This window comes from Jaculus jaculus, chromosome 11 (assembly GCF_020740685.1).
Source record: "Jaculus jaculus isolate mJacJac1 chromosome 11, mJacJac1.mat.Y.cur, whole genome shotgun sequence".
Taxonomy (NCBI): Eukaryota; Metazoa; Chordata; class Mammalia; order Rodentia; family Dipodidae; genus Jaculus; species Jaculus jaculus.
This window is the reverse complement of record NC_059112.1, coordinates 56,727,551-56,754,885: the sequence shown is the minus strand read 5'-3', so window position 1 is coordinate 56,754,885 and position 27,335 is coordinate 56,727,551. Positions and strand designations below refer to the sequence as shown.

The 27,335-nt window shown below is 53.0% G+C and overlaps 2 protein-coding genes across 10 annotated transcripts in view; one reads left to right on the top strand and one right to left on the bottom strand.

The window, feature by feature from the left end:
• The window catches only part of Letm1 (leucine zipper and EF-hand containing transmembrane protein 1), an 86,632-nt gene extending 79,124 nt beyond the window's left edge, over nucleotides 1-7,508 (top strand). For all 3 annotated transcript variants that reach the window (XM_045161488.1, XM_045161487.1, XM_004656029.2), the window contains 3 exons: nucleotides 1,497-1,684; nucleotides 2,499-2,637; nucleotides 4,527-7,508. In XM_045161488.1, the coding sequence (XP_045017423.1) occupies nucleotides 1,497-1,684; nucleotides 2,499-2,637; nucleotides 4,527-4,676 (477 nt within the window). In that variant the 3' untranslated portion in view covers nucleotides 4,677-7,508. The remainder of the gene's footprint in view (nucleotides 1-1,496; nucleotides 1,685-2,498; nucleotides 2,638-4,526) is intronic.
• A 1,679-nt stretch (nucleotides 7,509-9,187) lies between these two features.
• Fgfr3 (fibroblast growth factor receptor 3) lies at nucleotides 9,188-26,934 on the bottom strand. Of its 7 annotated transcripts, none has more exons than XM_045161142.1 (18): nucleotides 26,835-26,934; nucleotides 26,278-26,481; nucleotides 18,502-18,771; nucleotides 18,146-18,199; nucleotides 16,335-16,504; nucleotides 16,134-16,257; nucleotides 15,862-16,052; nucleotides 14,773-14,923; nucleotides 13,284-13,480; nucleotides 12,804-12,949; nucleotides 12,480-12,601; nucleotides 12,296-12,406; nucleotides 12,029-12,219; nucleotides 11,801-11,923; nucleotides 11,659-11,729; nucleotides 11,271-11,408; nucleotides 11,048-11,153; nucleotides 9,188-10,901 (listed from the first exon to the last, which is right to left on the bottom strand). In XM_045161142.1, the coding sequence occupies exons 2-18, from the start codon at nucleotides 26,375-26,377 to the stop codon at nucleotides 10,755-10,757; spliced, it is 2,412 nt and encodes an 803-aa protein (XP_045017077.1). In that variant the 5' UTR covers nucleotides 26,378-26,481; nucleotides 26,835-26,934; the 3' UTR covers nucleotides 9,188-10,754. The 7 variants fall into 7 exon arrangements, with proteins under 7 accessions (XP_045017077.1, XP_045017078.1, XP_004656089.1 ...); XM_045161143.1 differs by having other exon boundaries at nucleotides 12,804-12,952; nucleotides 13,290-13,480; XM_004656032.2 differs by having other exon boundaries at nucleotides 13,290-13,480; nucleotides 26,835-26,933.
• Nucleotides 26,935-27,335: the final 401 nt, after the last annotated feature.

Sequence of the window (27,335 nt, the reverse complement as noted above, 5' to 3'; positions counted from 1 at the left end):
TGTACTTTTTGAAAAATACTTATTTGAGAGAGAGAGAGAGAGACAAAGACATTATAGTGTGCTAGAGCCTCTGGCCACTGCATATGAACTCCAGATGCATGTACCACTTTGTGCATCTGGCTTTATGTTGGTACTGGGGAATTGAATCCAGACCAACAGGCTTTTTAAGCAAGTGCCTTTAATGGCTGAGCCATCTCCCAAGGCCTCTGCCATCCCCCCCCCTTTTTTGTTTTTGTTTTTGTTTTTGAGGTAGGGTCTCACTCTAGCCCAGGCTGACCTGAACTTCACTGTGGAGTCTCAGGGTGGCCTCGAACTCATGGCAATCTTCCTACCTCTGCCTCCCGAGTGCTGGGATTAAAGGCGTGTGCCACCACGCCCGGCTCATCCACCCTTTTTTTTGACAGTTTCCATAATTGTAAACCATATTCCATGGTAATTTCCACCCTCCCCCACTTTTCCCTTTGAAACTTCACCCTGTACCATATTACCCTCCCCCTCTTAATCAGTCTCTCTTTTATTTTGATGTCATGATCTTTTCTTCCTATTATGATGGCCTTGTGTAGGTAGTGTCAGGCACTGTGAGTTCATGGATATCCAGGCCATTTTGTGTCTAGAGGAACACATTATAAGGAGTCCTACCCTTCCTTTGGCTCTTAACATTCTTTCTGCTACCTCTTCTGCAATGGACCCTGAGCCTTAGAAGGTGTGATAGAGATATTTCACTGCTCAGCACTCCTCTGTCACTTTTTCTCAGCATCATGGTACCTTCTGAGTCATCCCAAAGCCCCTGCCATCTGAAAAGAGAAGCTTCTCTAACTAAAAGTGAGAGTAGCATTAATATATGGGTATGAACATTAAGAGAAGTGCTTACTGGGCAGCTTGGTGAGCATAGTATGTACATTTAGCCAGACAGCAGCAGGCCTTACACCCCTAGGGTTCATGACTACCCCTGTTGTAGGTTTTCAATATCAGGCATGTATTCCCTCCCATGGAGTGGGCCTCCAGTCCAATTAGAGTGGTTGGTTTCCCCATAACAGACATGCTACCATTACACCTGTTGGCTCATTTGGCCTGGCTGGCCAAATTTAAGGCTTGCAGTGTCCGCTGTTGATTTCTTTCTCTCCCATTGAACTGCATGCAGCATAGCTTTTTCCAGCTTTCTGCCAGCTGGTCTACATTTAGGAGGTTTTCAGCTCAGCTCCAGCAGGATTTCTCAGTGACCCTGTAACAACCTATGGCTTCTGAGTGTTCATTGTCCAAAAAAGTAGGTTTCCATATGACTTACATATATTGTCTTAGATTTTGAGTAGCCCTCCCTCCACCTTTGAATCTCTTCCCCTGACCTCACTTAGGCCTTTTCACTTCCATTAATCTGTTCTCCTACTTACATATGTACAATACCATCCTAATAAGTACCCTCCCCCCTTTCTATTCCCTTTATATCTCCTTTCTAGCTTACTGCCTGCCCCCTTTTTAAGGTAAACTTTTTTCATTAGGACTTGCAGGAGATCAAGAAGGAGCTTTCAAAGACAGGTGATGAGAAATATGTGGAAGAATCCAAAGCCAGCAAGAGGCTGACAAAGCGCGTTCAACAGATGATTGGGCAGATTGATGGCATAATTGCACAGCTGGAGACGGGTCAGCAGGATGGCAAGTTGGGCCCAGCTGAGGGCTCACCCACAGGGTGAGTTAGCAGTGAATGAGAGCTTCCCAAGACCCTCTGCTTGCATGGCCAATCCTGTAGCTTGCTATTTTTCACTGGAATTTGTGGCCTCTGGCTGACAGCCCCAGTTGGGGTCCAGGTAGCTAGAGTCCCAGGGGCATCTTTGCTCATGGTTTTCTCTCTTTCATACCTTAGTCCACATCTTTAAACTGTTTTACTTTGGTGGCTTAGGTGTAGGTCCTCCCTGTTTTTGTGCCTGTGTCTCCCTACCCATCCTTCATCCTCAGTTTTCTCCCACTTAGATCCTGGTTCCTTTTTTTGTTAGGCTATCTCCTGACTCATTCCTCTTCCTGAACCTTGTACTCTTGATACCAGCACAGGTGGTCTGCCTTCTCAGCCCTAGTGCATCCTGGATTCCTGCAGCAGGAGCTACCCCCCAGAGCCACCATCATGTGACAGCAGCCATTCCCCTTGCTCCCGTGGCCTAGCATGAGCGGACTTCTGAGTCCAGACCACATACCCCCACAACAAGGGCAGATGGCTCAGCTGTGTTGCTCCTGCTCTAGGTCCCAAACCTGAAGACCCTTGTCACCACTAGTGAGAGTAGCTCCCTCTTGAATTGATTTTTGGCCGCCAAAAAGACACAGGACTCTCTCAACCAGGGCGTTTGACATCAGTGTCCATACAAGCTAGAGGAACCGGGCTGTGGGTCTCACTGTGGGAGTCATGCTGACATTCCCAGTTCACACATGGCACCAGAGCCAAGGCTTAGAGTTGGAGCAGTGGGTCCAAGGCAGGATGCCTGACAAATGTCACATCAAGGTGTGCTTGCCAGGGAGAACGTCGTCAGCATCAGTGAGCTCATCAACGCCATGAAGCAAATCAAGCACATTCCGGAAAACAAACTAGTCAGCTTGGCATCAGCCCTGGATGAAAATAAGGATGGCAAGATCAACATCGATGACCTTGTCAAGGTGGGTCTCAGTGGGGACTGAGCCAGGCAAAGTAGCCTGGCTGCCTTTCTATGCTGTGGCCCCTGGGATTGGGTAGGGCTGCTTATATAGAGCTTTGAGCTTGAATTGGGAAGTTGGGTCTGTATACAAGTACCTTGCCCTTTGCTCTCATTTGAAATCATACTGGATATAATGTTACTAGATACAGGGCTAGAGAAATGGCTTAGTGGTTAAAGTACTTGCTTGTGAAGCCTAAGGACCCAGGTTTGGCTCCCCAGAACCTACATAAGCCAGATGCACAAGGTGATGCATGCACACAAGGCTGCACATGCGTACAAGATGGTGCATGCATCTGGAGTTCCATTGCAGTGGCTGGAGGCCCTAGCCTACCAGTTCTTTCTCTCTCTATCTCATAAATTAAAAAATACATATATTTTTTTTCGGGCTGGAGAGATGGCTTAGTGGTTAAGCGCTTGCCTGTGAAGCCTAAGGACCCCGGTTCGAGGCTTGGTTCCCCAGGTCCCACGTTAGCCAGATGCACAAGAGGGCGCACGCGTCTGGAGTTCGTTTGCAGTGGCTGGAAGCCCTGGTGCGCCCATTCTCTCTCTCTCCCTGTATCTGTCTTTCTCTCTGTGTCTGTCACTGTCAAAATAAAATTTAAAAAAAAATACATATATTTTTTTAAAAAAGATGAGCCAGGCATGGTGGCACATGCCTTTAATCCCAGCACTTGGAAGGCAGAGGTAGGAGAATTGCCATGAGTTCGAGGCCACCTAGAGACTACATAGTGAATTCCAGGTCAGCCTGAGCTAGAGCAAGACCATTCCTTAAAAAAATAAAGAAAGAAATTACTGATTACTAGTTATAAACACTGTTGAGGACAAAATAAGTCCCTGCTTTAGGCTCACATCAGCTTCTCATATCTTCCTAGACTATTTCTGCATGTACCATAGGACCCTACATCCTACCCTTGAGACCCACATGTTATGGCTTAATCTCAACTCTCACCCTGACATGTGACAACTTTCACAGAAGCAGTGAGTAATATCGCTTGGAGCAAGCCACTTGCTTGGTGACTGTGGGTCTAATACTTCTTGCATTGATGGGAGTGGAGTGGGCATTGGCAGCCAAGCTCTAGGCCTACACTACTTTTTTTTTTTTTTTTTACTTTACTTATTTGCCACTTTGTGCATCTGGCTTTACATGGGTACTAGGGAATCAAACCTGGGTCCTTAGGTCTTAACCACTTAGCCATCTTCCCAGCCCCTTGACCTTTCTTTGTTTGGTTGGGTTTTTTTTTGGTTTTTCGAGGTAGGGTCTCACTCTAGCCCAGGCTGACCTGGAATTCACTATGGAGTCTCAGGGTGGCCTGGAACTTATGGCAATCCTCCTACCTCTGCCTCCCGAGTGCTGGGATTAAAGGCATGCGCCACCACGCCCGGCCCCTTGACCTTTCTTAATTGCTTAGGTTTCTGAGAAGAAATGGCCTTCATGGCTCCATTATACCTGGCAAGTTGGTTATTTACTAGTTATAGCAGCAAATACTGGCTGATTGCTTTTAGCTCCATTTAAAAGCAAGGCACTATCAAGACAGGTATGCTGAACACTTTGCACTCCCTCCCCTCAGTCCACATGGCACAAGGGACATGCCCCTATGGCTATCCCTCTCTATCCCAGGAATGTCACATTCAGAGTAGGCCATTAGCTCCCCAGGAGTTTGGCAGGACCATACTAGCTGGAACCAGGGACTAGATGCCACAGCTGTGCTGTGTTATCCATGTCCCCTAAGGGTCTGGAACTCTTGAGGACTAGTGCAGTAAAAGTACCCCTGTGCTATTAAGGGGCAAGCAAGTAAGTACTGTGGTGGAGCCCCACCTTAGTCTCCTCCCTACCATCTTCTGTGTGTGTAGGTGATCGACTTGGTGGACAAAGAAGACGTTCAAATTTCCACCAGCCAGGTGGCTGAGATTGTGGCAATGCTGGAGAAGGAGGAAAAGGTTGGAGAAAAGGAGAAGGCCAAGGAGAAGGCCGAGAAGGAGGCTGCAGAGGTGAAGAATTAGGGCTGCCTAGTTCTTAGTCCCATGGGGCCCCTCGTGCATTTGCCTTCATCCTGCCGCAACAGCTACAGTGGGAATGACGTGAGAGTGATTGCTTTGAGGTGATTCTTAGTGGCCAATCTAATATTTTATCAGAAATAAATCAGAACCTTCCATAATCAAGTAATTTTTAATATTTATCATTCCATGAAGATTCAATAAAGCTGGAGCCCTGGAGCCCTCAATAATTCCATCTGGACTCACGCCATGGTTTGGTGCAGAGTGGCCCCAGCCACATGGGCCAAGGGTGCAGTCTCCAGTAGAATCACACTGGCCCTCTAGTTCCAGAGGTGACTCTGGCCAATATGAGCAGGAAGTCACCTCCCTGCACATGTCCTCACCGTCTCAGGGTCTGACCAAGCCTCTGTCCCCCAAGAGGAGAGTGAGGACCATGTGAACTACCAGTACTCACAAGGAACTGAGCAGCTGTAACTATATGTCCTTAGAAGCCTTGGGATAGGAATTAGATAAGCACTAAATTAGCCTTCCTTGGCTTTGAAGACAATACTACAGTTAGTCTGAGGACTTGGATCCCTGTATCAGTGTGTATAGATTGGTCTGCTCACACATTTTCAAAAGTTGTCTGTTGAGGCACACGTCCATGGTCACTCTAAAAATAGCAGCTCCCTGATAACAGCATCTATGTCACATGTGGAACCCAGTGTGTATTGACCAGAGCTTTCTCAATTTACCATTGAACTCTACCTAATTCTCTAACTGACCAGTACAAAATTTTTGCACATGACCATCTGCCTAACTCATGAGTAGTGCCTATTGTAGTGGGCGAGGCACACTAATTGAAGCTCTTAGAAATAAAGCCTTTTGTATTGGGCAGTTCACCATGCTATGCAGTACGGGACCTTCACTGGCCTGCAGCCTGAGCCACTGGCCTCTCAGTGGCTTTTCCTGTAAAATTTAAATCACACTGCAGACTGTTGCCAGGATGAGGCTTTGTCCACATCCTGATCCATAATAATAAGGCTTTACCTTAGCATGTTGCAGGTTAAGTTCCCCATCTCTTTGTTATAACAAATGCTAGTGGCCGTGTTTCTGGCCACTGAAAGTGGAGAAGTGTTGTCATAAGGACAGTGACATCCTCAGGGGCTTTTAGCATGGTGAAACTCACATGCTGAGGGCTTGCTAGCACCCCTCTGGGTGGATCCTCCACTGGCTTTTGTCCAAAGCTCTTTAATGAGTGGCCAGCAGCCTCTCTTACATGGAGGGGACCACATGGGGCAGGTGGGACTAGGAGTTCTGGGGCTTCACCACCTTCCCGCTCAGCTGTGGCCCACTCTTCCTAAGGCTGGTTACCACCTATTATCCTGTCCTTGTGAGGTGGAGTCAGGAAGATCAAGGCCAGCCCAAACTATGTAGCAAGATCCCATTTCAAATGCCCTTTGGAAGACTCAAGACATAGAATTGGGAACTTAGAAACAGAGAAGCAGCTCTTGGAAATGGCACCTTCTCAGTTACTTAAAATTCTTTTCTTGGCCATAAAGAAAAAGTGTAATGAAGCAGGAAAAAGATTATTCATCATTATGCTTCTGTTTGCAGCATAGCAGTGTCTCAAAGGACACTTGTCCCTCTCACCTGGTGGGTACCTGGCAACATCTATTAGGCCTGGTAGCCTGATGCCAGCTGTCAAAGTGAGATTTTGTAAACAACCTTGTGGTTACCAAATATGTCCCTGCCAAGGAGCAGTAGCTGTTCTGTGAGCAGTCTGTTGTCCAGCATTGTCCTCAGCCTTCTTAACTTTGCTGCTGCTAACCTCAGGAGCTCCCATCTGTATCCTCCACTGTCCTAGACTCTGCCCTCATGGGTCACAGCATCACTGTAGGAGGTAGGCTTATCCTTCAGGTGTTGCAGGGTGGTTAGCACCCACATGTGCTAGAGAGTCTGGGATTTTGAGAACCTTTAGTTTTAGGATCCTCTCTCGCTTCTGTTTGTTGTACTGCTTGAACCTTACTTAGTGTAGGCAGGTCTTATGTCAGCTGCCCATGTTTCACAGCTGCTGTGTTCCTGAGCACTCAGCTCTAGCAGGCATTTGAGGGAGCTGGTGTGCCCACATCTGTTAAATGAAGCTAGTATTTCCAATGCAGGAGTCTCACATTCCCTACTCTCCACCTCCACACTGCTTCTCACATAGAGATTCAGAAACTGGCATGTAGAATCCATGGACTTTTTGTACTATATCATAACCTAGACATCTTATGTGAAGGACACCATATGTTTCTGAACAGCAACTCTTCTGCAGCATCCTCATGACATTGAACCCAGCAGGGTTGAGTGAACAAGTTCTGTATCTTCTCCCAACCTTCAGAGGTCCAAAAGGCATCCAGGCCGGGCCATGTGTAAACATCTTCTGTGGAGATGGTTCTTTTGCTAAAACATTAAGTTCCTGTAACAGCCCAAAGTAATACTTCCAAGCCATCTGATGGCCAAAAAGTCAAATGGAAACTCCTTAAGCACCTTAAGCTCTGGTTATAGCACTGGGTATCAGACATACTGATTTCAGAGGCACCTAATGCCCTACCCCACCCCTAAGCCTTCTCAGTAAGTGTCAGCTCACCTTTGGAGGCCTGCCTCTAGGCCTCCTGTCTTGTGGGAGCTGTCTGAGAAGACCCATGTCCCCTCGTCCTTTGATACCAGCCCTGCTCTGTGGAGCTTGGGAGTCCCTCATGTCAGACACTGTACTGTGCCAGGCTAACCCAGGGCCTTATGACGATAACACACTGTGTGGTGATGTGTTTTTTAGGTAATTTGATGTAAGATGATTGAATAAAGTGCCACTGATGACTTGTCTGCCCTGTGATAATTTGTCCAGGTTGGCGGCCCCAACACCTGATTTGGCTTTCCCCATTATATGGACCCTTGGGGTGCTCTGATGTTCAACCATCTCACAGCCACATTGTCCTGTGACCTACATGGGTTGGGGGGTGCAGAGACCCTGGCTAAAGGATCCTGGAATGGAGCTCTCTGCATACCACACTTCTCAGTCCAGGGACAGGGTCCAACTGGCTTGAGGGACATGTGGAGAGTGGAACTGTGGAGGCATCCTTCTAAGCCCCATCTCTGGATGATTACCATGGGATGGCATGGCAGATGGCAGGGAGTGATATGAGCAGGACAGAGACCAGATGTCCATCCTTGCAACCACTTCAGTGGCCAGACTTCCCACCCTAAACCCAGGACACCAGTCTGTCTTGAGGGGCCTCATCCCACCATCCTGACATTCATTCATACTTCCCCACCCCTGCCCCCCAAAAAGCAGTGTGTACCTCAGGATAATTGGCCAGTAGTGTCCAGCTCCTGTTCCGGTTCTTTGTCTTCCTGAAGCCACTTCAGTGCCCAGGATTAAGAGGTAGCCAGGCTCAGCATGGCACTAGAGGGCGCCCCTTGTCCGCACACTGCCAGCTTAGGCACACCAAGCCTGCTTTAGAGAAGAGTGCCTCTTCCCCTGACCCCCCATCTCTACCCATAAGCCTACCCACTTCCCTGTCTCCCTTCCTACCTTGGCTCTGGCACTCGAGGGGCTTGTTCCAGTCCTGGCAACTGTCATCAGGTTAGTCAGGCCTCTCAGGTCCCTAGCATAGCCTCTGAACAGAGCTAAGGGCTACAGTAGTGGGTCTGTGGCCCTTGTAAAGTTGATGTGGGGAACTAGCCAGGCCTATGGCTATACCTAAAAAACTCAGTACTACCCTGAAGGTCCCTGTGCTCAGGGTTGTCAGTCATCCAGATCAAGACCCCAGAAACTAGCCTATTCCTCTCCCCCCACCCCCCAACAACAACAAAAAAAGCATTCTCATTTGGAAGGTAAACTGGATCACAGTAGGAGCCTTAGTATGAGTTCACTCAGCCCTGTGGCCTTGTCCCAAGCTTGACACAGGGATTATAGGGACCACCCACCCGAATACCCTGCCTATCTCCTCCAAGAAGCCACAGACTGTGGGTGACTGCAGTGTTACCCTCATCCTCCCACCCTGCTATCTTCTGGTTGTCAGAAAACAGTGGGGTAGGACCCAGGGCAGGACCAAGCTTATGTCCAGAACTAGTCAAAGAGCAGGAATGGGATCACCAATATAGACTGAACCAAGGGCTTGGCCCTACCTTGTCTCCCTACCAGGCACTGGGGTAGTAAGGGAAAGATCTCAGAACCTGCTGGAAGTGCCTGGACAATGCTCATGTCCCACCCCCTACCCTACAGTCCCTTCCCCAGGGAAGGTGAACAGTACAGATATGAGAACTTCCCTCTACATACCAAGGTCCCCTCCAATGGGCAACTCTGTATCTATCCTGTGTTTCTGAAAGCTAGTCCCATTCAAGACACCTGGTCTCCTTGGGGGCCTGGGACCAGTATATCCCTTTGGGTACCTCCTAGCAGCTGCTAGTCCCTCAGCTGCTTATGGCCCTGTCTCCCACAGGCAGTGAAGCCGTAACTGCCCACATCCCAGAACAGAAGACAAGAAACCCAGGTGGAAATCAAAACCAGTTGTATCTTTATTTTTTGGAAAGCTTGTTGGCTGGGTTAATAAAACCAAGTCTGCCAGTGTGGGCTGACAAACCACATGCTGTGCCCCCAAGAGTTGCCCTGAACCATTTCTCTGGCTCTTCTGTTTGGCAGACACAGAATAGCCATCCAAGCTTGGGACCCAGTAACAGTACAAAAAGTAACAAAACTGAATTCACGGCTTTCTCTCCCAAGCTAGTCCAGGCTATAAAAGTCTAGAAGTGTTGCGTAAGAAGTGTTAAGTCTACAGCAAATACATCTTGTAAAAACTCAATAAATTATATATATATAGATATATATAAACTTGTAACATCTAATAACATCTGAACCTGCATGCAGGGCTGGCCCCTCCCTGGGTACAGGCTCCTGCCAGGAATATGCAGCAATTAGAAGAATCTGTATGAAAATACCAGTTCACTTTGAAGTCCAAAAAAATAAATCTCCTAGAGAAAGATCCTATAGAAATCTAATTCTCCTGTGAAAGAGGGCCAAAGGAAATTCTTTTTTAAAAAGGTTCACTGAAGCCACTTCCAACTAAGAGGGCTGCTCAGGTTCCAAGGGGCTGCCTCAGGCCTTGGTCAGACATTTTCAACAGCCCCTCAAAATGAAGCATAAAGCTCCTCAGCTGTTAATAAGTTAAAACTTAAATCTCTCTGCCACACAGCTGGCCAAACACTATCAATGTGGGGTACCAGGGCAATGGGGGTTGATAAATAGCTTTACAAATATACAGGTCCAGGTACAAACAAAACTGTGGCGCCAGAAAAGCCCTTTGCTCCTCTGGCTCACTTCTGCATTCTCTCCAGCAAGCCCCCATGGGGCCTTTTACTCCCCTGGGTCTCAGCCTTGCCTTCTTCCACATAGATATTATATATATATATATATATATATATATGTATATATGTATATATATATCATACACCACATCTATTTATATAAATGTACACTTGCTTCTGGAACAAACCTTTCGGATAGAAGTTAATGGCTCCCACCTTCAGGTACCCGTAATTTCAATCACTAAGGGGCAGGGTAAGAAGTAAGGAGGCCTAGAGGTGAGGAGTTATAACTCACTTCCAGGCACAAGGTGCCATGTAGGAGGGAGGCTCGCCACAAGTGGGGTGAGGCTTCCCTGGAGGCTCAGCTTTGGGCACTAGAGAGGCCAAGACCCACCCTGGACATAGAGCCCAGCCCTCTCTGATGGTCCCTGTGGGGTGGTGGTGGGAGATGAAGCCAAGACCACAGGGTGAGCTCCCTTACATTCTACATTTGGTGGCCCCAGAACAAAGGCCCCTTGGTGCTCCTGACCCTGGCCAGTCAGGAGATTACTGTAAAGCAGCACAGGTTCCCAGGGGGGCTCTGCACCCAGGGGCCAAGTACATGTACACACACACACGTGCGCACACACACAGCAAGTCCTGTCTGTTATCTGCCCGTCACATTGGACTGGCCAGGATCACTGCACACCAGCAGCAGTAGGGTGAGCTGGGGTCAAAGTAAACATTGGCTGGGGCTTGGCCTGTAATATTGGCAGCCCTTCACGTCCGAGGTCCCCCGCTGCTGGATGGGGCTGGAGGCAGCAGGTCATGGGTGAACACAGAGTCATCCCCTGAGGAGCTGGAACTGGGAGTGTCCTGGCCTCCTGGTGAGTACTGCTCAAAAGGCACGGACAGGTCCAGGTATTCCTGTGAGTGGCAATAGGCGGGATTACTGTCAGGACTGTGCCTCAGCAGGCTGTGCCCCCAAAGGTCCATTTCCCGCCCCAGAACTCTGAGTACAAACACCCCACAGTAAGCAGAGCACATGGGGGACAGGATCAGGTAGCACTCACATCAGTGGATGTCACAGTGAGGATGCGATCCAAATCCTCCACTAGTTGCTTAAAGGTGGGCCTCTGTGAGGGCACAGCATGCCAGCACTCCCGCATGATCATGTACCTGTGAGTACACATACGGCTCCAGCCAGCTGCCTGGCCACACCTGCCTCAAGAGCCCCAGTCAAGAATCCCACCCCTAGGGACTTGGTGGAGGAATGGGCAAGGGATAGCCACTCACAGGTCATGTGTGCAGTTAGCTGGTTTGTCCATACGGTGGCCCTCCTTCAGCAACTTGAAAAGTTCTTCCACGGGGATGCCAGGGTATGGCGATCCCCCCAGTGTGAAGATTTCCCAGAGCAAGACCCCAAAGGACCAGCTGCAGGGGAGAAAATTCAGAAGGCCTGTGACTCCTGGCCCACTCCTGCAGCAATCCCACCGTAAGACATTTCACCAGTGTGCAAGGTGCAGAAAGAGGGTCATGAAGAGAGACCAGGGCTATGCAGCACTGGCCTAACGAGGGGACAAAGACTTCTGCCTGAGAACACTGCAGCCCTGACAGCTATGAGATACATTGCTGGGATTCTGGTTATCCCTACCCGCTCCCAATCCCACATGGGGACACATACACATCACTCTGGTGGGTGTACACTCGGTCAAACAGGGCTTCAGGCGCCATCCACTTCACAGGCAGCCGGCCCTGGGGTGGGGATAGATGTTAGCTGCCAGTTGCCCCCTGACTTGGGCCCTACCCACCCTGGCCCGGCTCACATTTGTGGTCTTCTTGTAATAGTCCAGGTTGTGTACATCGCGAGCCAGGCCGAAGTCTGCAATTTTCATCACATTGTCCTCAGTCACCAGCACATTGCGGGCAGCCAGGTCTCTGTGAATGCACTGGGCAGGGAGCAGCCATGGCTGAGCTGACCCCTACCTACCTCCACAAAGAGACCATCCATTTCTCCCCCTCTTCCATCCCCCCACATGTGTGCCCCTACTCACCTTCTGGGAGGCAAGGTACTCCATGCCCCGGGCCACCTGATAGGCACAAGACACCAGGTCCTTACAGGTGAGCTGCTCTTCTGGCAGCCTGCAAGTGTCAAAGGAGTAGTCCATGCCGGGAGGCCGGCGTGCCCGCAGGTACTCCCTCAGGTTGCCCTTCGCTGCATACTCCACCAGCACATACAGGGGACCTGGGAGCACAGGTATGTCAGAGGTGCTGTGGGACCCAGTGGGGACGACCCCCACCTACCTGCCCACTGTACCTACCACCCTGCGTGCAAGCCCCCAACAGGTTGATGATGTTCTTGTGCTTGCCAATCATCTTCATCATCTCCATCTCAGACACCAGGTCAGACAGGTCCTTGTCAGTGGCATCGTCTGTGCCAGGAGGGAGGCATTAGGCTGTGTCTCCCACAGCCCCCAGGTGCCCCTTGCTGCTTCCCTCCCTCACCTTTCAGCATCTTCACGGCCACAGTGACAGGTTTGGCAGCACGGTCCTTGTCGATGCCAATGGCCTCTGCCATGACAACCTGGCCAAAGCAGCCCTCCCCAAGAGGCTTGCCCAGGGTCAGCCTGGCCACAGAAGTAAAGGCAGTGAATATATGTGCCCAGCCCCACTCAGCCCTCGTGGCCCTGTGCTATTGATTCCAGGAAGCCCTACAGCTGTGTCATGCCTTTCAGGTAGTGACCTGAAAGGGGTGAGTCTTTTCCCTGAACTCCACCTCCAAATGACCTCCCCCATCCTTTCACAGATGTGTCCGTCGGTACCACTAACCTGGCACGGGACAGTTCCCACTTGGGGTCGGCAGGCAGTTCAAGCTCAGAAACATTGGCTAGCACAGGGCCTTCTCCTGAAGATAGCCGGGCGATGCGGACCAGGGGTGTGTTGGAGTTCATGGATGAGTTGGACTCCAAGGACACCTGCTTGGGTCAGCAGGGGCAGGTTGGTGCCACACAATGTGGTCTAGGGTTGGAGAAGGGGAGGGAGGGTGCTGCCCCCCAGGAATGGCAAGACCATGTCTATGGAAAACAAGGCATGCGACCAAGAAGAAAGCTGCTCTAACTTCCACAAGGTGACTAAAGGTTTGTGCCTCAAAGTAACTTGGACTCCATGTGGAGAATAGATAGGGAAGTGGTTAGCCCACTGTACTGCCAAGAAACGCATTCCGGGAAGAGCCCAGGCTATGAGCTCTGTGGGATCTTTCAGAGGCCCAGGGCAGACCGACAGGCAGCTCAAAACCCGGTATCTACTTTCTGTTACCTGTCGCTTAAGCGGGAAGCGGGAGACCTTGTGCACGGTGGGAGAGCCCAGGCCCTTCTTGGGGGGACTGCGCAGGCGACAAAGCGTCACAGCTGCCACCACCAGGATGAAGAGGAAGAAGCCCACCCCATAGCTGAGGACGCCTGCATACACGCTGCCAGCCTCATCAGCCTCCATCAGCTCCTCCTCGGCTGCAAAGACACAGGCATTGGGGCCTGAGCCACAGGCATCAGTGGGGGAAGGAGGGGATCTAGGGTGCTCAGAACTGAGGAGCCATGACCTCAGTGGCCCACTCGCCTTGGTGCTGCAGTCAAAACATCTGTGAGTCAACAAGGGCCAGACCCAGGAGAGAAGCCCAGCAGAGTCAGCAGCACCCACACCGCCACCCAGGCACCCAGGAGATGCCAGAGCTTCAGCACAGGGATGTGGAGGGGCCCAGCTGGACAGTTGAGGGGAGGCTCCAGAACCAAGATGGATTAGATCCATGCTGTTTCCATACCAGGCACAAGGCTGGGTGAGAGCTCTGGAATGCATGGGTGTGAGCTGATGGGGAGAAGGGGTACCCCTGCCATCCCTGGCAGCTTTGGCATGTCCTGAGTCAGAAACCCAAGAGTAGAGGTGCAGCACGAGCAGCAGCAGGAGCCAGTACCTGGCAGCACCACCAGCCACGCAGAGTGATGAGAGAACCCGATAGAATTGCCCGCCAGGCAGGTGTACTCCCCTGCATCCTCAAAGGTGACATTGTGCAAGGACAGAACCTCTAGCTCCTTGTCGGTGGTGTTAGCGCCTGCCGTCTATAAAGAGAGAGAACAGAGCGCGATAGGCGAGCGCCAGCACCTCCCCTTGGGCACCATAGCACAGTCCACATGGTGATGATCCAGCTGAGCTGCAAAGAAAACGCCGCCACCACCACCATCACCACCACCACCGCCTCGGCCACCACCACAGCCCTGCTACAGTCACGGTCATGGTGGCCCAGGGCCTTCTGCCTCGTGAGTTGGCACCGAGCCTGAAGCCAGTCCCTCCACCGGTGGCGAGTCCTCTGTCCCAGATGAGTGGCAGGTGGGCGGGCAGCACAGTGCTGCACACAGGCAGCATGCAGGGTTAGCATAGAAATAAGAGGGTGTAGACAGAAAGATGGAAAGATAGATGGGTTGGAAGCTAGCAGGCACCAGAGTTGGCCAGAGATGGGTAGAAGGTGGCTGCTCACAAACACTGTGGGGCTCAGCCCCTAGCAGGCTCTAAGGACCTTTTGGGTGTGTAAGTAGGAGGTGCAGGAAGGGTCAGCACAGGTCTAGGGGTCTCTAAGCAGGCGGTCAGTGGTGGCCAGAGCTACCAGTGTTGCTGAGGCATCACAAGCTGAGTGCGAGCCACAGGCAGGAACGAGCAAGACAGGGTCATGCAGGGAGTGCAGGCAGGCGCATGGCCAGGGCGTTGGAGCTGGAGCTCGGCGTGCCAGGCAGGCATGGGACAGAGTCGTTACCTGCTTGGGGCCTGTGAACGCGCAGCCAAAAGGCCTTCTCAGCCACGCCTATGAAATTGGTGGCTCGACAGAGGTACTCGCCCCCATCCCGCTCCGACACATTGGCCAGGCGGAGGCGTGCGTCTGCCTCCACATTCTCACTGATCCAAGACTGCGGGGACAAGAGACTGGGCTCAGGCAGGCCCAAGCCAGCCCCAGCCGGGCATGAGGATTTGAAGTTGAGGCAGGGTGTGGGAGACCCCCAAGGACAAGATGAAGGCTGGGCAGCAATGCCCTAAAGGCTGCCTAGAGGCACGTCATGGTGGTGGTAAGCATGGTTTCATAGACTGGCCTTCTCAGTGTATGGCCCCCCTCCCCACCAGAGCTCAGTCCCCATGCTCCCACCCCAGAGATCATGGCAAGGCTCCAGTACACTCTCCTGAATGCCCACAAAAGGAGGCACAGAGGACAGGGCTCTGGTGGCCTCTGCTGACAATCAGGATTCCTATTCCCAGCCAGTGCCTGTTCCCCTCCCCCAGCAGACCGCCTTGATTCTGAACAGATGTTTCTCTTTGAGCTTCCAATGTTGCAATGTCCCAACTCAAGTGGCCCCCACCCAAGGCCATGGAACAAAGCTTCGGGCAGAAGGGGCAGAGCAGAACCAGCGCCACACTGCAAGATGATGATGACAGCCAATCCAGACCAGTTCAGAAAGTGGCTACCTAGTCTTCTGGGATCCAAGGGCACCAAGGGATTCAGCAGTCATCCCTCCTGCCCGGGGCCACCACAGCTTTCACCTGAACTCAGCTTTCACCTGAACTCCAGCCCACCCAAGATAAGACCTTCTGTAGGCCCAGCTCCAAGTGATGGAGTGTGTGAGTGGAGGCCTGGCCTTCTAGGCAGATAGGGAGACAGACCCCACATGCAGCAGAGCCTGCCTGGGGCTCACAGCAGGGTGAAGAACTGGGACAAGGCTGCCCCTCCCCAGGCCCCAAGTCTCCCTACCTCCCCAGTAGTTCCAATACCTGGAACCAAACCCCAACACACCCCTCAGCTAAGAGTTAACACCAGACTCCCCACCCATCCACCCTGGCCAGTGGCAGAGCCCACCTTGAGCACGGTGACGTAGGGCGTGCCATCAGGTCCCACCTTGCTGCCATTCACCTCCACGTGCTTTAGCCACTGGATATGTGGCTGTGCATCACTGTACACCTTACAATGGAACTCCACATCACTGCCCAGAACTGCTGTCTGGTTGGCTGGCAGACCTGCCTGCAGGATGGGCCGGTGCGGGGAGCGCTCTGCAGAGACAGATGGGTCAGGGATAGCAGGTAAGGGAGCCCAAGGGTGACCCACCTTGGCTCACCCAACCCAGCCCTCACCCAGCACGTCCAGCGTGTATGTCTGCCGGATGCTGCCAAACTTGTTCTCCACCACACAGGTGTAGTTGCCGCGGTCGGAGGGTACCACACTCTCCATGACTAGGCTCCACTGCTGGTGCCGCAGCTGCAGGTGACAAGTGGCGCGTGGTGAGCATCCACAGGCCCTGCCTTCTGTGCTCATGCATCAGGGCCCTGACCCACCTTGATGCCACCTATGCGATGCTCTCCACGGAATTCCTTGCCATTCTTCAACCAGGAGATAGAAGGAGTGGGGTTGCCAGCAGCCGGGCAGCGGAAGCGAACAGTGTTGGCAGCTGGCACAGCCAGCAGCTTCTTATCCATGCGCTCTGGCCGAGTCCAATAAGGGGCCCCTGCAGGTACAGACGCCCATAAAGACCATAACAACACCCCACCTTCCAAAGCTGCCTTGCTCATCCTCTAGCCAGTTTCCCCCACTATGTGCAAAGTGCTGGCCTGGCCAGGTCCCCTGCTTTGTCTGGACAGGCTCCCTGGAATCTGGACATTGTGCATCCAGCCCCACTCCCAAAGTTGGCTGTGTCTCCTCCCCTTTGAGGTAGGTACAAGAGGCAGAAGCAGTCCCTAGTGGTACCAGTCAGGCTATAAGAAACCCCAAGCCACGTTCTGCGGTACCCAGGGCCTAGTGGGCACTCTGTAGATCATGCCTCCCCTCCACAATGGGTTTCCTCCCTCCTCTGGGCTGGGTGGGGAATTGTCTTGCTACCCACATTCATGTAGAGGCTGGGCCAGTGTCTCTCATGAGGAACACAGGAGGGAACCAGGACAGAGGAGGGAGGCAGCACTAACCCACAGTGACCTCTCTGCCCAGCACCACAAGGCCACATGCACCTCTGGGAGGAGGTATTCAGCAGTGAGCACAGACACTGGTGGGAGGCTTCTTTGAGCTCTGAGCTGCCCTCCCAGGTTCCTAGGGTGACTAAGACCAGCAGATTGTGCCCCATACTAAGAGACTACATGACAATATTGCCCACTGCCAGACAATGTCCAAAAGATGAGCTCAGTGATCTCATAGCTGAAGCCCATATGGGACACAAACATCAATCTGGACATAGGAAGGCAAGGGGCAAACAACTCAAGGCTAGAGCACTGGGTGTGTCACAGGCTGGGGGCATGGCAACTGGGCTGGAGTTTTTGCTCTCGTAGCCAAAGGGAAAAAGAGAAATGACAAACTGCTCCCTTTCTTGGTCTCAGCCCTACAACCCAATCCCATTCCTATGGGGGTTCCATAAGCTAAAATCTCATACAAGTCCCTAGTACCTGCTCCCCCACCATTCTTCTTCCAAGGCCCACTTCCCTGTTTTCCTTTCAGTTCTATTTCTGTATGGTTCCATGTGATTCCTCCTCAACACTGACCACTCCAGTCTAAAGGGTCCAGAAAGCCCAGAGGAATCAGTTCACACATAACCACCTCCCCCACCATGTCTGTCCTTCATCTACACACACACACACACACATTTCTTGGCATTTCAGACTCAGATCCTCCAAAAACAGAAGACCCTCACTGGCTGGGTAGGGTCCACTCAGACACAGGTCTAGGCCACAGCACATGGACACTAGCACACTCAGCTGTCCTCACACACCCATGGCCCACCTATGGACAACACTATGACAACCTCTTTACAATGCATATCCCCGCCTAACACAGCCACCCACCCCTCCTGTTGGCCCGTGGCAGCCCCAGGTATCTTTAATCCCTGGGTCCATTCAAAGAACAGCAGCCACCTGAGTCCTGTGCCCAGCTATACTCACACCTGGGACACCCTTTCTCACAAGTCAACATCAAAGTCCTGGGAGGCAACCTTGCCTCCTCCCCCCACCCCTTGCCACTGGAACCCCTGAGTCTTAATCTCCCCATCTGAAGCACTGGGTCACCCTCTAACCCTCACACTGCCACCTACAACCCAGGACAGAATTAGGTAGGAAGGAAGGAACAACACCCTGGCCAACCCAGCATGCCTGGACTCTGATCTTACCTGTATCTTCAGCCATGTCCTCCCCATCTTCATCATCTCCTGAGGACGGAGCATCTGCAAAGCAGAAACAAATGAGCAGCGGCTCTGTGATAGCCTCCTAGACCAACAAGAAGCAAGACCTGGCTGGCGTGGTGGTGCACACCTTTAATCCTAGTACTCAGGAGGCAGAGGTAGGGGGATTGCCATGAATTAGAGGCCACCCTGAGACTACACAGTGAATTCCAGGTCAGCCTGAGCTAGAGCGAGACTCTACCTTGCAAGACCCTTGGGCCAGGTATCTTGCAGCCATCCCCACCTGGGACCACCCTGATCTCTCCTGGCCATGACACTAGGTGACCCCAGCCACTAGCACTAACCTGTCACGCGCACACTGAAGTGGCACAGCACACGCTGTGTGAGCCGCTGCTGGCAGCTGTAGATCCCCGAATCCTCATGGGAGGCATTCAACACCTGCAGCTGATGAGGCCCCACCAGGATACGGTGGGAGGCCACCAGTCCCGTGCCATCCTTGACCCAGACAGTGGGGCCTGTGGGGCCACCCCCAGGCGGGTGGCAGCTCAGATCCACATTATCCCCACTGCCAAAGGCCACCTGCTTCTGCTGGCTGGGCTTGAGTCCTGGGACTTCTGTAGGTAAAATGGATGGCTGTGAGGCAGGACCCCAAACTAGCACACTGTGGCTCAGCAATGAAAAAGTGCATGCCTGGGGTCCTGCCAGGTAACAGTCAACCCAGGAGTGGGCAAACTGTTCCTATAAGGGCCCTGAGGTGTCAGTATCCCAGCTTGCTCCATAGGTAGAAACCACCTTCCAAAAGGACACAGCTGCTCTCCCATCAATGGTTACTGGTGCTGAAAGCTCTTATTTCAAAGTGTCATGACGGTAGCTGGGTGGCTTTATATAGAGCACCTGCCTGTATCTGTTAGGCCCTGAACTCATCCCCAGCATTAAGGGAGAGAGAGGAGCCATAAAGCTTTCTTCCTCTGATCCTTCCACCAAAGAAAGCTCCCAGGAGGAATGGAGGCTTCCAAGATCCCTCTCAGCACTCAGCTCTTGTCTTGGACTCAAGAAGAGTTTAGGTAGAGCCAGGGAATAGAACACACCCCAGTAATAAGAGGGAAGGAGAGAGCTAGGTATGGTGGCTCACACTTACAATCCCTACACTCAGAAAACTGAAACAGGAGAATTGCCTCAAGTTCAATGCCGAGATCCTGTCTCAAAACTGAAATAAAAATAAATAAAAGGAGGGCTGGAGAAATGGCTTAGCAGTTAAGGTGCTTGCCTGCAAAGCCTAAGGACCCAGGTTCTATTTCCCAAGAGCCACATAAGCCAGATACACATGGTGGCACATGCATCATCTGGAGTTCGTTTGCAGTAGCTAGAGGCCCTGGCACATCCATTCTCCTTCTCTCCCTCCCTCCCTCTCTCTCTCTCTCTCTTAAATAAGTTATTAACTTAGCAAGCTAATAAACTACTCAGTTCTGCTTGTTAAAAAAAAAAAAATGGGGAGGGAGGGAATTACCATGGGATATATTTTATAATCATGGAAAATGTTAATAAAAATTTAAAAAAAAAAAACTGAGGTGGAAAGAAACTGAGCAAGGTAGCATGTGTTGACTTCTGACCTCTGTATGCACATGCACACATGTGCGTGTGCACTCACACATACATGGACACACATGCACACCACACACATGCAACCTTTTTGTAAAAAAAAAAGAATTTTGTTTATTTATTTATTTTTAGAGCGACAGACAGAGAGAGAAGGGAGGAGACAGAGAGAGAATGGGAGCGCCAGGGCCTCCAGCCCCTGCAAAAGAACTACAGGCACATGCGCCTCCTTGTACATCTGGCTAACGTGGGTCCTGGGGAATCGAGCCTCAAACCAGGGTCCTTAGGCTTCACAGGCAAGCGCTTAACTGCTAAGCCATCTCTCCAGCCCAAAGAAAGAATTTTGATGAGATCAATTCTGTAAGGTCTTTTTGTTATTGTAGAAGTACATTGAGTCCTTAATGAACCAAAGTACATTGTAATTCATTTTTAAAAAATAATTTACTTTTATTTATGTATTTGTGAGAGACAGAGTCAGACAGAAGGAGAGAGAAGGAGAGAGAGAGAGAGTAAGAATGGGCACACCAGCCACTACAAACAAACTCCAGACACATGCATCTGGCTTACGTGGGTCCTGAGGAATCGAACCTAGGTCCTTCGGCTTTGAAGGCAAATGCCTTAACCACTAAGCCATCTCTCCAGCCCTGTAATTCATTTTTCAAAGGAGGAGGGAAATGGCTTCTTTATATTTTAGTTACTTATGAGAGAAAGAGGAAGATAGACAGAGAGAAAGAATGGGCGCACCAGAATCTTTAGGCACTGCAAATGAACTCCGGACATATATGTCACCTTGTGCATCTGGCTTTATGTGGGTACTAGGGAATCAAACCCAGGTCCTCAGGCTTTGCAGGCAAGTGCCTTAACCACCGAGGCATCTCACCAGTCATGTAATTCTTAATAATATGGGGTAGCATGCCATCTCTTGAGTTTATCATCTCACGTGTCATTTATATAGTGTGTGTCAATGTGCTCTACGTACGTATTTGTGCAGCTTGATAGCACCACATTGCTTGCTCTGTTAGACACAATAAGGCCCAGGTAGACTCACTTTGTTATCAAGTTCTATGTTTAGGCTTAATAAAAATACTTTGGCCACAAAAAAAAAAAAAATTAAAAAAAAACCCAGGCATAGTGATGCATACCTCCCAGAAACTTGGGAGGCAGAGTTAGGAGGATGGCCATGAGTTCAAGGCCAGCCTAATACTACATAGTGAATCCAGGTCAGCCTGGACTACAGTGAGACCCTACCTCAAAAATAAAAAAGAAAATTTAAAAAAGCCGGGCATAGTGGCACACACCTTTAATCCCAGCATGTAGGAGGTTCACTGAGAGTTCAAGGCCACCCTGAGACTACATAGTGAATTCCAGGTCAGACTGGGCTACTGAGAAACCCTACCTTGGGGGGGGGGGGAAGAGAACTAGAGAGATGGCTCAGTGAGTAAAGTACTTCCCTACACAAGCACGAGGACTTAAATTTGGATCCCCAATACACATGTAAAATGCTGGGCATGGTGATGGGTGCCTGTAATCCCATTGCTGGGCAGGCAGACAGGAGGATCTACCTATCCCTAGGGTTTACTGGCTAGCTAGTCTATCAAAATCAGCAAGCTCTATGTTCAAATAGAGATCCTATCTCCAATAAAGTGGAGTGTGACTAAGGAAAATCTCTGGTGTTAACTTCTGGCTTCCACACATACACAGGCACCTGCATACACGTGTGTCCCTATACACATGTGAGGTTATAGGGCAGTCTGCCCAGCAGTTTGATAGACACTAAAAGTAGCCAGGCAGAAAAATAGTACCAACATAAAGAAATGACCCTAGGATAGCTGAGATGGTGACACACACCCTTAGTCCCAGAACTCAGGAGGCTGAGACAGGAGAATTGCTATGAATTTGAGGCTAGCCTGGGGATACAGAGTGAGTTCCTGGTCAGACTGTACTAGAGTGAGACTCTGCCTTAGGAAAAAAGCAAGCAAGAAAGCAAACAGGCAGGCAGCCATGTCTGGCCACTTGGTCTTAGGCTAGTGGGATGAGGGGCTCAGGTAGGCTCACAGGGTGGCTGGGTGCCCAGGACCCCCATTTTACAAATGAGGACTAGGCTTGGAGGAGGATGTCAGAGTGGCCATATGAGGTAGTTGGCACTGGAACCATAGCACAAGTAGAATCAGTGCCCCATCCTGAAGGCAGGGAAGCTGGGACAGAAGCACAGCCCCTCCAGTAGTCAGACATGGATAGCCACTCCTTTGCCCAGGTGCTGACCAGCTCATGAGGGAACCCAAAAGCCTTAGACCCAGGGATGTACCATCAGCTTGTCTGACTATCACCCTCAGGCCTCCCAGATAGGGCCAGACAATACCCAGCATGGGGGCAGCTGGGCTCAGGGCCCGGGACAGGAGTGGGTGGTCCTGCTGGGCAGACCTCCCTCCCCAGACCCAGCTGGATCGGCTGCACCATCACTTGTCATTCTGCAGACGCATGGCCTAGATTCGAGGCCCAGCTGCCCACTCTGGCCATACCAATCCCTGGCTCCTGAGCCAGGCCTGATTCTGCCTATCCCACAGCCCACCAGGATATGGACAGCCAGAAGGATCCATATGAACCCAGAAGGAGCCACAAAGTTTATGTTCCACAAGGACCCAGAGTTCACAACCTACCCCTAGGTGGGCCCTGTAGCCAAGGGTCTCCTGTCTGACATCTCTCTCTTCAGGCCTGGCCACGATGTCCTATGGGGACCACCCAGTGCTGAAAGCAGTCTGAGGCCCCCCAGAAAGCCAAGAACAGACTGGTCAATAGCCTCAGTCCAGGCCCTGGCCCAAGAGCAATAGCCAGTTGGTTCCAGTGTGGTGTGAGCAGGACAACAGGTCAAGCCATTCACACAAGTATTTGTTTCAACCTGGTCCAGTGAGGTACTTGGCAGGGCATAGCAACTCCCAGGCTAGCCTGCCTAGCAGATGACTGCCAGTGTGGGATGGGGAAAAGTGTCCTTACAGTCAGCTGAGGGCAAACTCTTGACCTGTCTACCTACCCTATCTAAAAGTCATCAGAAGCCAGAGACACCTGGACTTTGTCAGGATGGGCGGGGGGGGGGGGGGGGGAGACAGGCAGGCAACAGTGTCTGTCTTCCATGATCTCACCCCCAGATCTATGGGCCTTGGGGAGAAGCTGAATCAAGAGTCAGATGGTGGGGGGAGTGGAGAGATGGCAGTTAAGGACTTGCCTGCAAAGCTACAAGGACCCAGGTGCAATTCCCCAGGACCCATGTAAGCCAGATGCCCATGGCACATGCATCTGTAGTTCATTTGCAGTGGCTGGATGCCCTGCATGCCCATTCTCTCTCTCTTCAAATAAATAAATAAATAAAAATAATTTTAAAAGAAGAGTGTCAGACAGGGGACAAGGGAAGGACTGGGTGGTACTAAGCCTGAGTGTATACTAAGAGAGCCAGGGTCAGGCTCACCTTGAGGAGGTAGCCACACCAGTCTCTGGCCTCTGAGCCAGGCCTGATTCTGTCTATCCCATAGCCCACCTGGATACTGACAACCAGAAGGGGCAAAAAAGCACAGGCCAAAGGAGCCATCAGGAGCACACAGGAACAAAGCCCAGGTTACACCAACAAAAGGGGGGACAATACTACGTGGTGCTTCTATTGTGGCTCCCTGGGGGGAGCATTCCCATAACATGGGTCTCATAGCACCTAATCCTCATTCATGTCCCTATTGCCATATTATGCTGAGATGGCCCAGGGTGCATATGCTAACAGCTCACTCATGCAGGACAAGGGGCACTGTGTCTCAGAGGGGCTGTACTGCACCTGAGGTCTTTTGGATTGCTTGCCTCAATTTCCCCTACTGTGGCACAAGGTACATATCTCATTTTGCACAGTTGGGGCCCAGGCCCTCTTGCCCAGTTAAGTGGTGGAGCCCATAAAAGTTGAGGCTGAGAGCCTCTTGATCCACACAGATGTCATCAGTTCACAGCAGGCAATCCTGCTAGGAAGGCTGTGTTCCTTTGCCTAGAGGAACTGGGTACCACACCCCACAGAACACAAATTCAAACCAGTTTCTGAGGTTGGTTGCCCCAAGGAATTTGGGGGATTTGGGCTTTGGAGCAAACCAAGGGCCTGGATCCAAGCTGGTGTCTGCACTGGTAGCTAATTCTGCAGCCTGTATGGGAGGTACAGCCAGGTTCATGATTAAAATAATCCAAGAAAGAGGTCTTCCGGTATTTCACATCCTCCCACCCAATTCCACGAGTAGACATTCTGCAAAGTTTTGTAAAAAATTCGGGGTGTGTGGGGGGGGGATTGGAGGCCTGGGCAGCCTAATGAGGATTTACTGAGGATTATCCACCCTAATCCTGGAAACAACCCTACCATTACCAGTCCTCCTGGACAGGACAGGTGACAAAACCCAGGTTTGAGGGCATCTGAGCCTGAGCAAGGAGCCTGCAGCCTACAGACCCAGACATCCAGGCAGACACAATCCAAGCAGCTCTGCTCGCAGCTCATTCACTCCTGAGCCACTGTGGTCAAACTGTCTTTCCTCAAGAACCACCCCCCAGGACTCCCCCTCCTCTGACTTCCTCAGAACCCACTCTTCAGTTCCGCTTCTAGGTTAAAAAAAAGAGTATGGGGGGAGGGATTCAGGGTCCCAATTTCAGCAAGTGTGACCTAAGCCTGGAAGGGCAAGGGGCTCCTTAACTCTGTATAGAGCTTTAACGGACAGGATGAGCCCAGGTTAATGAACCACCCACAGGCCTTCAAGGTTCAAAGTCCAGTCCTTCCTAGGAGTGGGGGAGGCTGCAGGCAACGCTCTGGAAGGAGAAAGGCACTATTTCCCCCAAATACAGTTCCAGGCTGGGGTGGGGTTCAACCTCCCAATGTCCTGCAGGTTACCCCTTTTTCCCTACTGAGCACACAAGCCGCGCTGGCTGGGCTAGGAGTAGCCAATGCAGTCCGGGGCCAAGCCCTGCCCCACCGCCCTTGACCCCGCACCCGCTCCGCGTAATTTATGTTCCCGGGGAAAGCGCCAGCTCGGACCTCTGTAAACTTCACGAGGTCTTTGTATTTTTACTGCCCAGCCCATCTCGTCAAGGAACCGGATTAAGTTTATTGACCTATCAACTCCCTACCTGTCTCACCAGCTCCAGTGCGGCGACGCAGGGAACCCACGCCTGCGCGGGAGCGGGCGCGCGCCGGGCCGCCCGGCTAGGCTGAGGCTGGCTTCATTTCCCCCGCCGCGGGGGTGTGCAAAGAGGCCACCGTAGGGGTCGGGGGGGGGTCCAGGAGAAGCTCAGCGCCTCGCTCCGCAGCCCCTAGCCCGGCTCGTTGACACCCGGCGCAGGGCATAATATCTTCATCTGAATGTGCATGCTAATGCGGCCCCCGCCGCCGCCCTTTCGGCGCCCGGGAAGCCAGGCAGTCCGAGCAAGCGCTAAAAGCGCGCGCTGACCTCCCGACGGCCTCTGTCACGCTGCTGAATGACACGCACATTCAAGCACCGGGCCCACTTTCATTCATTTAAGAAAAAAATGACATTGTTCGGGGAGGCTGCAGCCGCCGAGGGAGAAAGGGGCTCGGGGGCGCCTGGAGGGGCACGCCGCCATCTGCCTCGTCCCGCTGCGCTCGCACCTCCTCACGGGGCCGCGCTGCCATCAATGCGCGGTCTGTGGTCGCCGAGGTACAAAGGAGCGGCTGTTCGGGTCTGGGCCCGGGTGGGGCGACAGCTCACCGGGCGAGGGCCTCCCTCGCGCGGCCGCCCGCCAGGCCACCGCCTTTGGACAGGGGCCGCGCACGGCTCACCTCAGGGTGGCCGCGCGAGTGCAGGGCGGGCCGGGGCACCCTCCTCTCCCCTCTGTGGCCCGCCCCGTTCCCTGACACTCGAAGTCCCACTGGACTTTGACCCCACGACCCTCGGACAGAGGCCTATAGCCTCCTAGAGCTCAGCCTGGCGGTCGTGCGCAGCCCTAGAGGTAGAACCCTTGGCCCAGCACGTTCAGAACAGGATTGGGGGGGGGGGGAGGGACAGTAGTGGCGCTGAAGGCTGTCACACAGGCCACTGAGCTACAGGATCTGGGATTCGGCTGTTGCACCCCACTTAATGCCCCACGTCCAGTCCTTACTTGGGTGGAAGCTGACCAAGAACTGTACCTCGGGAAAAGGAGGACCACCAACAAAAACCCTGTCCGCACCAAACCGGGACCACCAATGGGGATTGTGGGAGCTGTGTCAGGTCCCCGTGGCCCCCTCGACGAGACACGGCTGCAGAGCTGCAGAGTACGCCGCCGCCGCGTGCCGCTCCCCGACGGCCTCGCACTTGGGTGGTGGCCTTGCGGCTCCAAACACCCCATAAACTGCCGCGTCGACTCTGGCCACGATCTCGAGAGAGGGCGGGGGCAGAACTCGAGCACTGGCCCCGTGGTGCCACTCAACCTGACGCCCGCTCCCACTCAAGGGCCAGTCCCGGGTCGACACTGCCGGCCAGGGCCCGGCCCCTCCCAAGGCACCTGGAGTCAGTCCTTACCTGCCGCTCTCCGCACGGCGCGCTGCTCCGTGTCCGGGGGTTCGGAAGCGGCTCTGGCCACCGCCACGCAGAGCGCGAGCACGCAGGCCAGAACACCCATGGCTGGGGAGGGGTCCCGGCGTCCTCAAGTGGCGCGCGCCGGCATTCTGCCCCCCACCACCACGGCCCGGCTCCGGCGCCGGGGAGAGGGCGCCGCTCCGGAGTCTGAGGAAGGAGGGCAGCGCGTCACTGGAGTGGCACTGGCGGAGTGCGTGGTCCCGCTCCTTCGTCCGAATCCCTCGGACCCCCGGCCGCCCCTCCCGCCGCCGCCCAGGGCTCCCGGGCCGCCTGGCGCCGGCTGCCTCCTCCCCGCCAGGGTCCCTCCCTCCTCCTTCCCTCTCTGGCTGCCGCAGAGCCCTCCCAGGGCGGCGGCGGCGGCAAACTTTCCAGAGCGGGAAGCCCGCGCCCAGCCGGGCCGGGCCGCATCGACTGCTCCGACTCGAGTCCACCGCGCACCCCTGGCCACTACAACCGCTCGCCCGGCTCCTCCTAGCGCCGGCGGGGTCCTTTGCACCAACCTGCCGGCCACTGGAGCCCAGCTCACCACGCGCAGCTCACGCTTCGCCTTACTGCCCACCCGCCCCGGATCCACTCCGTCCCTGCGGCCGTCTGCCCGCCGGTGCGTCCCTGCACCCGAGCGGGACCGCAAGGCGCCAGCTGCCCGCGCCGCTGCCGCCGCCACTGCTCTCTGAGCTGGGGCTGCCCGGCGCGCGGCAGCCTGAGGGGGACGGCCCGCGCCAGTCACGCCCCAGACACGCCCTCACTGGGGCACGAGGCCCCGCCCTCATCGGGGCGGTCCAGGGGGAAATTCTAGGGGGCGTGGCTGGGTGGGGCTCCAGGCGGTCCTGGAGGGCGTGGGATCCCGGTCTGATCGGGCCTGGGCAGGGGGATGGGGGAATCACATACAGCAAGGCCGAGCTGACTGAGCCCTGCGTTGAGGGGTGTCTCAGTGAGGGACTCGGGGTTGTCAGGGCATCTTGACTGGGGAGCAACACCTGAGCTGAATCCTGCAGGGAATT

Coding starts and splice junctions, on each gene's coding strand:
- Fgfr3 (XM_045161142.1), bottom strand. CDS start 26,377: ATGGGTGTTCTGGCCTGCGTGCTCGCGCTCTGCGTGGCGGTGGCCAGA. Junction 16,053..16,133: donor ATACACGCTGGACGTGCTGG/GTGAGGGCTGGG, acceptor CTGTCTCTGCAG/AGCGCTCCCCGCACCGGCCC. Junction 12,602..12,803: donor TGGGAACTGTCCCGTGCCAG/GTTAGTGGTACC, acceptor TTCTGTGGCCAG/GCTGACCCTGGGCAAGCCTC.